This window comes from Limulus polyphemus, unplaced genomic scaffold (genome assembly GCF_000517525.1).
Source record: "Limulus polyphemus unplaced genomic scaffold, Limulus_polyphemus-2.1.2 Scaffold1682, whole genome shotgun sequence".
Classification (NCBI taxonomy): domain Eukaryota; kingdom Metazoa; phylum Arthropoda; class Merostomata; order Xiphosura; family Limulidae; genus Limulus; species Limulus polyphemus.
In genome coordinates this window covers 106,826-121,743 of record NW_013667292.1, presented here as the reverse complement: position 1 = coordinate 121,743, position 14,918 = coordinate 106,826, and the positions used below count along the sequence as shown (strand labels likewise).

General features: G+C 32.5%; 1 protein-coding gene across 1 annotated transcript in view; it reads left to right on the top strand.

Annotated features, from left to right (window-relative positions):
* The window catches only part of LOC106464543, a 90,107-nt gene extending 82,789 nt beyond the window's left edge, over positions 1-7,318 (top strand). The window contains 7 exon segments of the mRNA XM_013924687.2: positions 39-200; positions 601-759; positions 1,122-1,427; positions 3,019-3,220; positions 4,107-4,318; positions 5,346-5,462; positions 6,177-7,318. Coding sequence (XP_013780141.1) covers positions 39-200; positions 601-759; positions 1,122-1,427; positions 3,019-3,220; positions 4,107-4,318; positions 5,346-5,462; positions 6,177-6,214 — 1,196 coding nt within the window. The 3' untranslated portion in view covers positions 6,215-7,318.
* Positions 7,319-14,918: the final 7,600 nt, after the last annotated feature.

Below are 14,918 nucleotides of genomic sequence, written 5' to 3'. Positions count from 1 at the left end.
CCAGCAGAACAACGTTCTGTGCGTGTTTATACGCACAGAACGTTGTTCCGCTGGCAAGTACTATGATGAAACTGTTGGGTTGTGTCGGCCATGTGGATATGGTCTCTACCAGTCTCAGGAAGGTTCTTTCAGCTGTGTTCCATGTGGTCCTGGTCTCACCACTCGTAGCAACACAGCAGTATCTCAACAAGAATGTCGAGGTATTAACTAACATCTCTTTGAACAATAGATAATATTCAGATTTACTGTTTATGTTTTTCTCTTTTTAATGCATCTCCTCAAGATCTTTGACAAAAGGCAAATCACTAAATAAGATGCATAGTTTACTTATAGCTGATCTTAAAAATTTAAATTAAGAGAAATTACACTAGAAATTTGTAGTGTTTGTTGAAAATAAAGTTTTTTCCCCTCATTATTAAACTACCAAAGAAAATGTGAAACAACAAAATTTAAGAACTTCTTAAAGATATTTTTGTCATAGTGAAAATGTTTTCAGAGATTTTGAATATTGTTACCTAAAGTTGTTATTTTCATTCACTTGATTCTATGTTCTTAATTTTTACCCTTTTTATGTAAATGGTACATTTTCTACTTTTTCAGAGGAATGTGCAAGTGGCCTACAGCTATCTAGCAATGGCAACTGTGAACCTTGTCCAAAAGGGTTTTATCGAACCCGAGGGATGGCAGCTTGTGTACAGTGTCCTTCTGGTAGAACAACAGCTTCTGTAGGAGCAACCATGCAAGATGAATGCTCTCTTGGTAGGAGTAATACTCAGATCTTTATTTGCATTTACAAGTCAAAGTCTTTTCCATGAACATTCAACAATAGAAAATATTTCTTAGAATGAAGTAAAAATAGACAGAATACCCACAATACTTCCTTTAAAAGATTGTAATGACAAATTTTATTTCATAAAATCTGTTTTTTTAGCATTCTAAGTATATTTCTTCCTGTACATGTTTCACTCAGTATTTTAGAATATATATATATATTAGGCCAGAGACAATCTCTATTGGTATGCTTAATGGAAGATTTTGTTCTGGATCCATTTATTTTGGGAACAACTTCAAGTCACTTGACTGTACATATATGGTCAGTGTTTTTTCTGTTTTTTTTTCAGAGGTGTGCAACCCAGGCTACTTTCTCAACAACACTGTTGAGCGTTGTATGGCTTGTCCTAAGGGCACATATCAAGACAAAGAGCAACGGGACAAGTCTTGTCAGCCTTGTCCACCTGACACAACCACTGAAGGGTCTGGAGCTACCAGTGAACAAGCTTGTTCTAACCCCTGTCTGGTTGGTGGTCAGGGGAACATGATACTTTGTCAAGCTAATGCTTTCTGTGTGTTCAGAGAAGAAACTGACACATACTCTTGTGATTGTAAACCTCAGTACAAGCTAAATGTGGAGACTAATGAATGTATACGTAAGTATGGGTTTTCATCAGTTCTTCTCAAAAGTTTTTATTTCTCATATACTTTCTGTTTTTATAGTTTTTATACTGTGACTTAAGCAAGTGGTAAATAGTTCAGTTTATCTTGTTAGTTTATATACCATATCTTTATCCCCAAAAACTAAAAGTAAAGTCTAATGTCATCTAACATTCAAGACTATGTGGTATCAGCGTACAGTTTTCTTACTTTTACCCAGGAAGTTCTATACTTAATAGATATTGGTTTTTAACTGACTTATACTTATACTTAATACAATGATCATTGTATAGTCTAGCATAAACTGTCACCTTACTCAGTTACTTAATTTTAAGGATTCACTTCTTTCAAAATCATTTGACTTTATTATATAAAAAACAAAACTGCTAATGGCCTAATTTTTCTACGAGAGAAAAAAAAAGATAACCTTGAATTAAAATGTTTATTGACAGTGCTTTGATTGAGAATACTTGTCAGAAATATTTTTTTTGTAAGAACATTATTTTTACATTTCAAATGAATTTTTAGGCATAAGAGAATTAAATCAAAATACAAACTTACTTCTCTTATGATGAATGCTTTCATGCTTTACTATAATGTAGAAGTAGCATGATAAAAGTTTACGTAACTTAGATTGCTGGTAATCTGTAAAAATATCTTGTTGGAATCTGTGGTAGAGTATGCTAACTGTTGAAACAGTTTGGATTTCTTCTTTCTATGGTAGAACATGATAATCTTTAAAAAAAGTTTGGATCTCTCTTCTTTTTTTCCTGTTGTACAGCATGGTAGCTAATTAGAAAGTTTGGATTTGTTCTGTTTGTGATAGAACATGATAATATTTGAAAATGTTTGTATTGCTTCTACCATATGTAGAGCTTTTTAAGTATTGAAAAGTTTTGGATTTCATCTACTTATGTAGAGCATCGTAATTGTTGAAAAGGTTTGGATCAGTTCTCCTTCTGGTAGATCATGCTAACTTGTTTTAATAGTTTTGATTTCTTTTTGTGATAGATCATGTTAAATGGATCTTGTATTCTTGTAGTAAAACATGGTAACTTGTTTTAACAGTTTGGATTTCTCTCTAAGGTACATGATAGATCATGTTACATATTCTTGTGGTAGATTATGGTAAATAATGAAAATATTTGGACCACTTTTCCCTTTGGTAGATTATGATAATTATTGAAAAAAATTGTATTTTTTTAACAGTTTGAATTTCTCTCTATGGAAGATCATGTAATTACTAAAAGGGTTTGGATTGTTTTAACAGTTTGAATTTCTCTCTATGGAAGATCATGTAATTACTAAAAGGGTTTGGATTGTTTTAACAGCTTGAATTTCTCTGTATGGTAGATCATGTAATTACTGAAAGGGTTTGGATTGTTTTAACATTTTTAATTGCTCTCTACGGTATGTCATGCTAACTGGATCACTTCTTCCTGTGGATCTCTTCTGTCTATAGTAGAGCTTATTAACAATTGATAAAGTTTAGGTCACTTCTTCCTAATATCTTATAAATATAATTCATGTTTGTGAGTATTGTTCCTATATAATCAACTTATCATTCACAATTTCTGATGTTTGTAGATGTCTGTGACAATTATTGTGATAATGGCGGAACTTGCTCTGTATTACCTGAGTCAAACGAACCCAAGTGCGAGTGCCTGACTAATTTCTATGGAGAAAAGTGTGAGAAAAAATCAGAATTTGTATACATTGCAGGAGGCATTGCTGGAGCAGTTATTTTCATCATCATCATCATACTGCTAATTTGGATGATCTGTGTCAGGTAGGGCTTTTTTTTAGTAAGTGGTTGCTGCTCATAAGGTTTTTAGTAAACAAGGAAACCAAGAACTGAAACTTGCTTTGAAATGTTGGAATATCACAACATTAAACAACATGATTCAAAACCAGCAAAGTGTGGTATTGAGTTTATTACTATTTCTTTATCCAGATTTTAAGAAACTTTTTTTTTATTTGTTTTGCAGTATTTTTCCTCTCACTATTGAATTGTTCTCTAGCTTAAAATAATCAGTTGTGATACTAAGTGAGTACACAAAGGAATTATCATGATGAAATATTGGGCATTTTAATAAAATAATTTGGAGTATTTGGTTGATTGATATTGGTATTTTTAAAAATAGTTAATTGTAGAACTGGGCAAGCTAATTGATATATATATAGTCACATAAGGAAGCCAATTATTCAAAATTACAATTAAATTGATTAATTTAAATTAGTGTCTCTGATTAATACTGCTTTTAATTATTCCACCAATCGTTTAAATTGACTGTTGCCAAAATAGTCAACTAATCAAAATTAATGTTTCCAGTTATCACAGTTTTGAATTAATCCACTGATTTTTATAAATAGCCCTGATGGTATTTTTATAAATAGCTAATTGTATACATTAGTCTAAAGATATTTTTACAAATAGCTAAAGTATACTTGTATTTTTATAAATAACTATAAATTAGTATGTTGATACATTTATGAAAAATAATTTTATACTTTAGTCTGTTGGCATTTCTGTGAAAAAACTAATAGTAAATCATAGCTTCATCATTCAGTATCAGTAGCTTTAACAAATATATTTTACTAAAAAACTCTTATTATGGCTCTTTATGTGCACGTGGTAGACCCGATGTAATGTAAAATCAATGACTTTTAAACAGAGCTTCATGGAAGAACAAGTCAAAGAAGGCACTACCACCACCTCAACCTCCAGTAGACCTCACTGGTTCTCAGAGTAACTTCTTCTATGGTGCTCCAGCTCCATATGCTGAAAGCATTGCTCCATCCCATCACAGCACGTATGCTCACTATTATGATGATGATGATGATGGTTGGGAAATGCCTAACTTTTACAATGAGACTTACATGAAAGGTAGATCTTTGTATTATTATTATATTTAACAATGAACACTAACAATCTGACTTATGGTAAGATACTGTGTTTTAGAATTCATTTATAAGTTATTGGTTTAAATTTCACAGTTATCCTCTTTATAATTAAAGCTTAAATTAAGTTGATTCCCAGGCATATTTTTCAGTACGTATGTGTTCTAATATATTTGTTTTTGTTAATAGAAATATGAATTTTGTAGTATTAGTATTAAGTGTAAAATTCTTTGTCATCACACATAGTTATGTTACACAACTAACAAATCTCTAAGGTTAAAAGTTATATTTTGTACATTTGAACTAACCTTGCTTGTTTATTGTTTAACTGACCACATTTTCTACCCTAATCAGTGAACTGATTGTATATGGGTGTATTAATAATTTATTTTTTAAATGATTTTCTATGTTAATGTATTCTAGAGTAAAACCTTTAAATGTTAATATTCTCATGTGAAACATCTATCAGTTCTGTTCATGATCTTTAAACTTATCACAGTTCTGTGATAATATGTTTTAGAAGTGTCCAAATATTCTGTCCTTGTTCTTTAAACCCATCTCAGTTGTGTGGTAATGTGTTGTAGAAGTGTCCAAATATTCTGTCCTTATTCTTTAAATTGATTACACTGTGTTTTCATTTGTTGTATAGATAATTTGAAATTCTACTGTGAAAATGTATACTTTTCCTTAGTTTATTGTAAAGTTGTTTTTATTATTTGACTGACCTCTTCAAATTTAATTTATTTTAATTTTATATATAACTTAATTATTTTCAATTTTATTTAAAAATATTTTAAAAACTAACACTGACAAGATTATTTCAAAGGTGGAGAAAATAGCATTTTTCAATTTATGTTAGCTTTTGAAATACTTAGTACTAGCTTTTATATTTGTGATATCTTGATGTGGGAATGTTCTTCTGACTCTACAGTTTTCACACTGATGTTTTGTAATGATTTTTCTTATTGTAATAATGAATGTGCTGAACTTTTTAAAACATATCAATTTTTCAGAAGGTCTGCATAATGCTAAGACCAATAGCTTGGCTCGAAGCAATGCTAGCCTATATGGAACAAAAGAGGACTTGTATGATAGACTACGTAGACACCAATATCAGGGAAAAAAAGGAGGTAAGAACTTTATATGTGTACTCACCACCTTCATGAGTTTGAACTATTATACGAATAGAAGTAATGTAAAAAATTAAATAACAGTTAGGTGATTAGAGAAATGGAAAAAGACAGTAGTATATATACACTGATGAAACTGTTTGTCTTTCTTATGTGTATAGTTGCTTAATATAATCAAATGACAAAAAGAAGTAGATAAAAATGCTTTTCTACACTCTTACTAAATGGATTTATTTGGAACTTTGTATTTTGTGTGTGTGTGTGTATATATATATATATATATATATATTTATTTTTTGTTTTATACTTCGCCAATAATGTTGTATTTACATTTTGTTACGTATGATTGACTTGTCTCATTCCGCGCCTGCGTGCCTCGTATCTATTTTCTAATTCCAACTTATTCTCCATCTTAGTCAGTTGTATTTTGTTCTTTGCCTGAAGTGGGCCTAAGGCCGAAGCACTCCAAATTACATTCATTTAGGAGTGTAGAAAGCATTTTTACTGAATTCCACTCTTAAAAGAGCACTATCTGTGATAAAGAAGTACCAAGTTAGTAGTTGCTGTTTATCTGCAAGGATAATTTGTTTCTTACACAAAAACAGCATTCTAATTTACTACATAAAGGATTTTCTTTGCCGGTATTTACTATTGTCTGAGATTTACCATTTAGTAGTTTCAATGTAAATGTTCTCTGTGTATGTTTGTCTGCAGACACTACCAGTGACAGTGAAGACCAAGGTCAGTTATGAGACTCAAGACCTGATGTATTCCTGAACTTCTTGCATAAAATTTTTGTTTTCTTTAGAAACTAACTTTGGAGAAAATAAATATTGAAGTAACAGAGAACTGGACACACAAGCTTGTCTTACTTAAACTGAATTAGATTGAGTATTCTTTTGTAACTGTTGTTAAGAATTTTAAAACAATGCTAGATTCTTTGTTTTCCGACAATTTAGATATATACTTACTTACTGCATAACTTATAACAACAGTTACAATTTATTGTTCGTAGTTCTATCAAAATTGTCAGTTTGACAACCTTCTATGTGTAATTGTGTGGGAAACTTTCATAATAATTAAAACATTAGGCCTTGATACTATCATTGTTAACTCACAAAACTTTAATTACTTTTCTTTACCTACCCACAAGAAGCATGAGTTACCATATTTTCGAATAAATATTTATTTACTAAATATAGGGGGAAGAATTCTTACTTGGTAAGAAAAGAAACATTTTTTGCAGTATATTTGTTTTATTTTTCGCCATTAATAAAATTGTTATTTAGCCATAAAACAAAATTTGTAATATTTAAAGATTTTAAACATTTTAGATTGCAGCCTGTTGGAATGTTTCCAAAGAATTGTATTTTATCTCTGATTTTGTTGGATAATTTAGCATTCTCATACTCAGGTTCATTTATATGAAGTTTGTCTTCATACTTTTTGCGTAAATGATATCATTTTAGCCAAAATTAACTTTTTTTAAAATCTCCTTTTTTTGCTCCCTTCAAATTGTTGTAATAAATTACTTGCGCCATCTGTTGGAATTTATGTATACTTAAGGTTAACTTATTTGACTCGATCAAAAAATATAGGTGTCTTGCTGAAACAGTGATTTTTTTATTTAATTTCTATCACATTAATTTATTAAAAGTTAATAACAGATAGCGCTAGGTGAGATGCGTTATATTTCTCGATGACAAATTATATTCGTGTCAAGTTAAATAGACTTGTACATACTATGACATATATAGTTAATTTGCAGCGGAGTTTGTTAGTGATTTGTTTTAACTAATCATAAGTCGTCGTTCTGGCATTATTAAAATATTTTGTGAAAATGTATTTGTGTAAAATAAACTCTTTTATAAAATGGGTTGATTAGCCTCTCTTTTGTACATCTTACAATTTCTGGGGATGTAGGCGACTATTGACTCTCCCACATCACAAACTTAAAAAAAAGGGGGGTTGGTTCGTGTACAATTTTACAACTACACACTGACGCAATATAAATAATATCATATACAACTTCTATTTAGATACTGCGGCTGTAGGTTTATTATATACGCGTGTAATATGTGAGAATAAAACTATATCACCAGAACAAAGACAGATTTACAGATCATATAATGTGTACAATTTTGCCACACCGTCAGAGATTAGCCTGATTTACAGGACTGCACACCGTGTGTTCAGACTTTGATAGAGAGCTAAAACTAAGCAAAATACGAATATTACGAAACAATGCGTTCAATATTAATGGTTTGCACGTGGGACTTTGACAATGGCTCTATCCATCCTCAAATCGGGTAGTAAAGATGTCTATGTGTATTTGGTCACGTGCTGTACTCGTCATTTCCTTTACACGAGTTTATTATTATTTATTTATCTGAAGGCGCCATCACGATCAACGTTTCACCCGTTCTTGTCGGATATTTCTAGGAAACGAAAAGAAAAAATCATAAAATTCTAGTTTACTGCTTAGATTATGAAGTATCAGCTCCAAGTCGTGGCATAAGAGACTACTATATTAGAACAAACAGTGACCCCCTACTAGCAATTCATTATAAATGAAGTACTTGCGAGTTATTCACGCTTCACCACATACCTCGAATATTCTGTGTATCAGACGACAATGTATATCAGTGCTCTCTCGCATAAAAAGTAATTTTCAATAATTGTTAAATCCAAGCTTATCAAGAAGTTTAAGTTAAAAGTAATTACTCACTTTATAACTTAATACTGACCAAGTAATAACTAAAATATCTGTAGAAAGATATCAGTATTTAAACCACGTTAGCTGTAACGCTCAGCGTAATTTACTATTGACGAAGTAACTATATAATATATGAGCTTATAGATTATATATCCTTCCAGTCGATGAGGGGCTCTGCATGGCCAGGTGGTTAGGGCGCTCGACTCGCAATCTGGGAGTCGCGGGTTCGAATTCCCGTCACACCAAACATGCTCGACCTTTGAGCCGTGGGGGCGTTATAATGTGACGGTCAATCCCACTATTCGTTGGTAAAAGATTGGCGGTGAGTGGTGATGACTAGCTGCCTTCCCTCTAGTCTTACACTGCAAACTTAGGGACGGCTAGCGCAGATAGCCCTCGATAGCTTTGCGCGAAATTCAAAACAAACAAAAATCATAAATAAAACAGGTTTATCTATAACTATCAATCGGTATTATATTTACTAACCATAATGTTACAGAAAAACTACTTTCTCCTTTTAGAGTCCTTTTTTCTGTCATTTTGTTATAGATAAACAACTCGGTTTAGTTTTGGATATTGAACAAATAAAAAATCGCATGTTTTAATATTTCACTATCTATCTTAAATTAAAAATGGTAAATTTGAAAAGTCTCAAGGACAATACCCTTTCCTTATGGTAGTAAAAATTACGAACTACCACGGCAGTGCTCCAGAGAACGATATGTACATATACATGGGAGTGAAAGGGTTAAATTGTGATTTTCATTGTCACAAAAAAAGATAGGACGATGCATTCCAATATTTCAATGCTGAATGTGAATACATACAAAGTTTGGAAGTTAAACTGGGTTCTCAGAAAATATAATTTACTTCTTTATTCTAATTTATCGAGTGGAATTAAAAATCATGAATGGTTTGTTTTTAATTAAGTACAAAGCTTAACTACACAATGGTTATCTGTGCTCTGTCTACCACGGGTAACGAAACCCGGTTTCTAGCATTATAAGTCCAGAGACATATCGCTTTGCCTCTGGGGACAAAAATCATGAAACTAGTATAGAATCTTCTAATGATAATCGGTTCACTATTAATTAATGTATCGTAAGAAATTACTAACAGTCATCAGAATTTTAAGTTCAATCCCATCGGTAACGTTTTATTGAAATATAAATAAAAAAATACTCGATTCAAATTTACCGTTCCTCGATGCCCTAATCTCAATATACTGTTTTATCATTGGAGGGTTCCTTTGGGTTAATTACTTGGTAAAAGTAATGCCAAGTTCAGTACACGTAACAATGATGAATTAGTTTATTTCTTCTAATTGTCTATAACGTTGCTACAGACTTTGTTCACGTTGACACAAATTGTAGGCCTAAGTTCACAAATAACGTTTTAATAGGAATTCTCCAGTTATGGTGCTACGCCTGAATTACAGAATAAATTTACTTCAAATTTCACGGCTATTCGATCGAGTAACTGAATATACATAATAACTCTCACTAAATAACTTTTTGATACTTAACTCTCGTACTAAATACTTAAATGAATTTTCACACACTGATTATTCGCTTTTATAACGTACTCTTGTTTCTCCAAATTCCACGAAATACCTAGATTATTACATCATCATAAACTTTCTAGGACTACTTTTATGAACTTACTAGATTTAGCAACATAATCCTGATTAACAGCTTCCTCTAGTAAACAACTAAATTATAACATTAAAAATATAGCTTACAACAGTACTGTGAGTAGTTATATATTTCTAAATCTATCATGGAAAAACACTTTACACTATTAATTAACACACTTCCAGTAGTGTCCCCCGGTGGGACAGTGGTAAGTCTTCGGACTTACAATGCTAACATCAGAAGTTCAATTACCCTCTATGGTCACAGCAGATATCCCGATGTGGCTTTGTTATAAGAAAACACAAAAGTTGTTGCCCCCAGTGGCACAGCGGTATGTCTGCGGACTTACAACGCTAGAAACCGGGTTTCGATACCCGTGGTAGGCAGAGCACAGATAGCCCTTGTGCATAATTAAAAACAAACAAACAAACACAAGTTGTTTTTGAACTATGATAAGAGGCGTCGCTAAGTGCTTAACAGATTCGGGACTCGGGTCCATAGGCTCGGAAATGTTCGGCATTTCAGTATGATATCGATTGTGATTTTCTATTCTGATTTTTTCAAGACCCCAACTGGGAATTCGGGGGCACTGTCAAACAGAATCGGGGAATGGGCACCGTGTGCCAGAGACGCCTCTGATGTTACGTTTGCTGAGTACTAGCTATAATAACTCAAATGTTATAATTAATAAATACCACATACTACTACGTAAGTTAAGAAAAAATGGTTGTAATAAATCAGTTAAAAATTGTAGACTAAAACGGCAACGCGAATATTGCTTATGAAGAAACATGGTAAGCCTAGGCTAGTGTTTCTCAGCCGGATTTGCCAGACAACCCTTGTGCCTGGACTTTGGTCGTCGCGACACCCCATTATCTCTGTAAGAATGAAATAATACAACAATTTAATTTATTTAGATAAAATGTTGACTCGGCGCAGACAACTCGCGACTCCCTTGGGGGTCACTATCCACCATTTGAGGAACACTGACCCAGGCCTTAAATCCCTAACTGTAGTTATGAGCCTTGGACATTGGAGTGGAAACAATAGCCAAGTGACCAATAAGTTGCAATTCAGAAAACAAAATGTATATAAAGATATTGTAAGCTATATTTTTAATGCTTGAATTTAGATGCTAGCTAGAGAACGGATGACTTTCAGGTCAAAAAAGTTTATAAAAGTAAGCTAAGTCAGCATCTAGTAAATTCGGGGAGTATCTAGAGACGAAAATAATTTACAAATACAAGAATCAATGAAACATTGAGTCAGTTTTGTTTTAAATTGGTATAGTGCCAACTATTCAGCGAAGATTTAGTTTCAGTGAAGTATTTGGACCCGTGTTAATTTTCGTGTATATTCAGTTACTTAATCGATCAGACATGAAATTATACAAGTAAGTTTATTTTTGCATTAGTCAAGTAAAATCAGCGAGGTATTTCAGTTTGAACGTCATTTTTAAACTAAAGCATACAAGTCGAAATTGTGTACAGGTGACAGTGATTTTAGCCGACGTTAAGGTTTGTTTGAAGTTAAGCACAAAGCAACTCAATGGGCTATCATGTGCTCTGCCCACCACGAGTATCGAAACCCGTATTCTAGCGTTGTTAGTCCACTGACATACCGCTGTGCCACTGGGGAGCACCAACGTTAAGAAATAAATAAAATAATTTATTATCGTTACGTGGACTGGACTTAGATTTAATTTAAAGGAGCCAGCCCAACGAAAGGACAATGTTAGAACAATATATTTTTGTGGCTTATATTTTTCAGATGGGACAAGTACAAGAGATTTCGAAACAAGCGTTGGCAATTTAAACAACGTGTAGTCTATTGGGGCTGAGAGTATCGCGGCCTTCCACTTTTCATTTATGACTTCAGAATTTTTTTTATTAATCTAACTTTGGAAAGAAAAACAAAAGAGAACATTGTATGCAAGGCTTACGACAGCCCGATTAATGTATATCAATAACAACGTATTAATGACTCGTAATATTAGACAAGTGCTTATAACTCATGGTTCACAGAAATCATATGCGCATGCTAGCACACGTTTTGTACTTGGTACAACATTAGGTGTATGCACAGTTCTGTTCGTGAGCATGACTACAGTAAATATACATAAGATATATTTAAATATCTGAACCACCATCACTACAATCACACACACAAACACACTTTCAAATTCGCTCAGCGGGACTGGCAAATCTTTATCTTAGAAAATGTCTAAGGTCTTTTTGCACAGCGTTTTCTTTTTTTCTTCTTCTTCTTTTTGGAAATAATCAAACAGTTTGGTGGCCAAATTAAAGTTTATGAAACTTATTTTGATGTTATTTATTTGTATTTGAAGAATAGAAAATATTTATAAATATGATAATCAACAGTTACAATTTTCCTGATATTTAGTTCCCCAGTGGGACATCGGTAAGAAATTTACGGACTTTCAACGCTAAAACCTGGGGTTCGATTTCTTGCAGTGGACACAGCAGATAGCTGAGTGTAGCTTTGCTAAAAAGCATCAAAAAAATCCTGACATTTAATAATTATAGTATTTTAATTATTTAAATGTGTGTGTGTATATTCTACCTAATGGGCTATCTGTGCCTTGCCCACCACGGGTATCGAAGCTTGATTATTAACGTTAAGTCTTCAGATCTGCCGCTGAAACACTGGGGTTTTTATTCTTTGAAAATATATATTAGTTTTATGTACATGTTCAAAGTATAAAGACCTCCAACGGCTCAGGTTTAAGGACTTATAACGAGATCAACTAAAGTGCTTTGATGTTGTTCATTTAATAATTATTTGGGGGCGTCATTTGCTGTGGGGTAAGAAGGAAGTCCCCCCTAAACATTGCGGGATATGATGTAATCAAATATAAGATGATCAGAGTTTTCTTCTTAAACGAATAGAAGAAGTACAATTTTCCAAACTTCATTCTTTCCCGATATAACCCTAACCAAGCGGATTAAGGATATGTGGGTCCAAAATTAGAGTCCCGTTACTAAAAGAAAAAAAAATCGCCCTCCGAGCTTTGGGGCTGTAAATGCGTTGTATGGGAGACAAGAGTAACCCAAGATGGGTGCTGGTGACTAGCTGCCTTCACTTTATCAGTTCAAAATAGAGATGGTTGATGTAGGTAGGTTTGTTTTAATATCCGAAAACAAACAAATGATTTAACCCTGAAATGTACTTGGTTGCTATGTGACATAATCACGCATGCTTAGTCTTAATACGCCGGCGGACGTTTATTTATCTATGTGATTGACAGTTCACAGTTGTTAAACAACTGTCTATATTCGCCTTATTATCCAGTGATTATATCGACATTGCACGATTACATTACATCCAGATATCACGAGTCAAATGAAATTTTTGGATATGTTTTCGACAGCGTGTGGAAAGCGGAAGAAATTAAGCAACAGCGACTTAGCAAAAAGAGATTCAACAAGAAACTGTCATTATTGTTTAGGATTGTCAGGAGTAGCAAATATTGTCTAGTGTTCTCACTCATATTGCTGTCTAGGATGGAGAAAGTTCTATATGCTGACAGAACTTTGCTATCCCAAAATTTTTCTAAAACGACATCCTGAATTTTTTATTCTTTAAAAAACTACTGTTATAAGGGTTCATGTTGTTCTACAGGTTTTTTAGAATTATTCGACAAAAGGAATGTAATATCCAGACCATTTAATGATAACGTGTGCAATTTTACCTGCTTTTTAATTGTTAATTTCTTTGTACACACTCTAAATTATAGTTTCGTCTGTTTTTAAACGTTATTTTCTTTGTACACATTTTAATTATAATTCCACCTGTTTTTAAATGCTACTTTCTTTGTAAACACTTTAAATTATAATTTCACCTGTTTTTAATTGTTATTTTCTTTGTACACTTTTTAAATTATAATTTCACCTGTTTTTAATTATTATTTTCTTTGTACACACTTTAAAATATAATTTCACCTGTTTTTTAAATGTTACTTATTTGTACACACTTTAAAATATTTTTTTCATCTGTTTTTATTGTTACTTTCTTTGTACTTGTTAACTTTCCACGTACATATAGAATTTGCTCGTATCTCTAGTACTTCGTTTTCAAACATAAACTCAAATGTTCACAAAATTGAACTAACTCAATAATCAACACCTCCAGTGACTCAATGGTAAGTCTGTAGGCTTACGACGCTAAAATAAGGTTTCGATACCTGTGATGGGCACAGCACAGATAACCCATTGTGTAGCGTTATGCTTAACAATGAACAAACAAACAATAATCAACCATCCTTTGTAACAAATCCATAAATATCTCTCTTCTTCAGACTCACCCACGTTTTTATATCGTGTCGAACAGTGCTTCATCTCAAGATTTTTTTAATCGTAGCGATATGTATAAAAATCCTAGAAAATCGACAAGTAACTTCGAAATAAGTCTCGAAGCTAATGTAACTTATTCAAAACACTTTTTATAAGTATCGAACACTCTATTTTACTACTAACAAAACCCATGTTACTATAAATGACGTAGCGTGTAGATATCTGTCTATGTGTGTGACCGAAATAATAAACACAGCGTGGCGCCATCTATTGAATAGCACCACAAACACAAATCCATAGAAAGATTTCACATTTTGGGTATTCAAGATTCAGACAATTAGAAAAATAACTAGAGTATGTTCTTTATAATAAAACACAATTTTAAATAAAAGTACTCTTCTCACAACAAGAACACGACTTTCACTAGGACTGTACGTGAGGGTTTGATTATATATCTTTATTGATGTAATTTGTAAATATGGTACTAAAATGGAGTTCTTAAAAAAAAAACTTGTATTTTTTTTTTCAATAAAGGATAAAACTTTTAATATATAAAAGCATTACAGTATATATTAGCACAATCCGAACACTTTTCCCGTGCATTACTTCCCAGAAAAAATCCTTTTTTTTAGAAAATGTTCACTTTCTCTAAAATATTTTCAATGAGGTATGAATACTACACTTTGTAATTACTAGCACAAACAGCCGCCTGTAGGACGGCGTTTCAGCTAGTTTAGCTAATTTTCATCATCAACCATTAAACTGATGAGAAAAAAAACTACTGCAATTTACA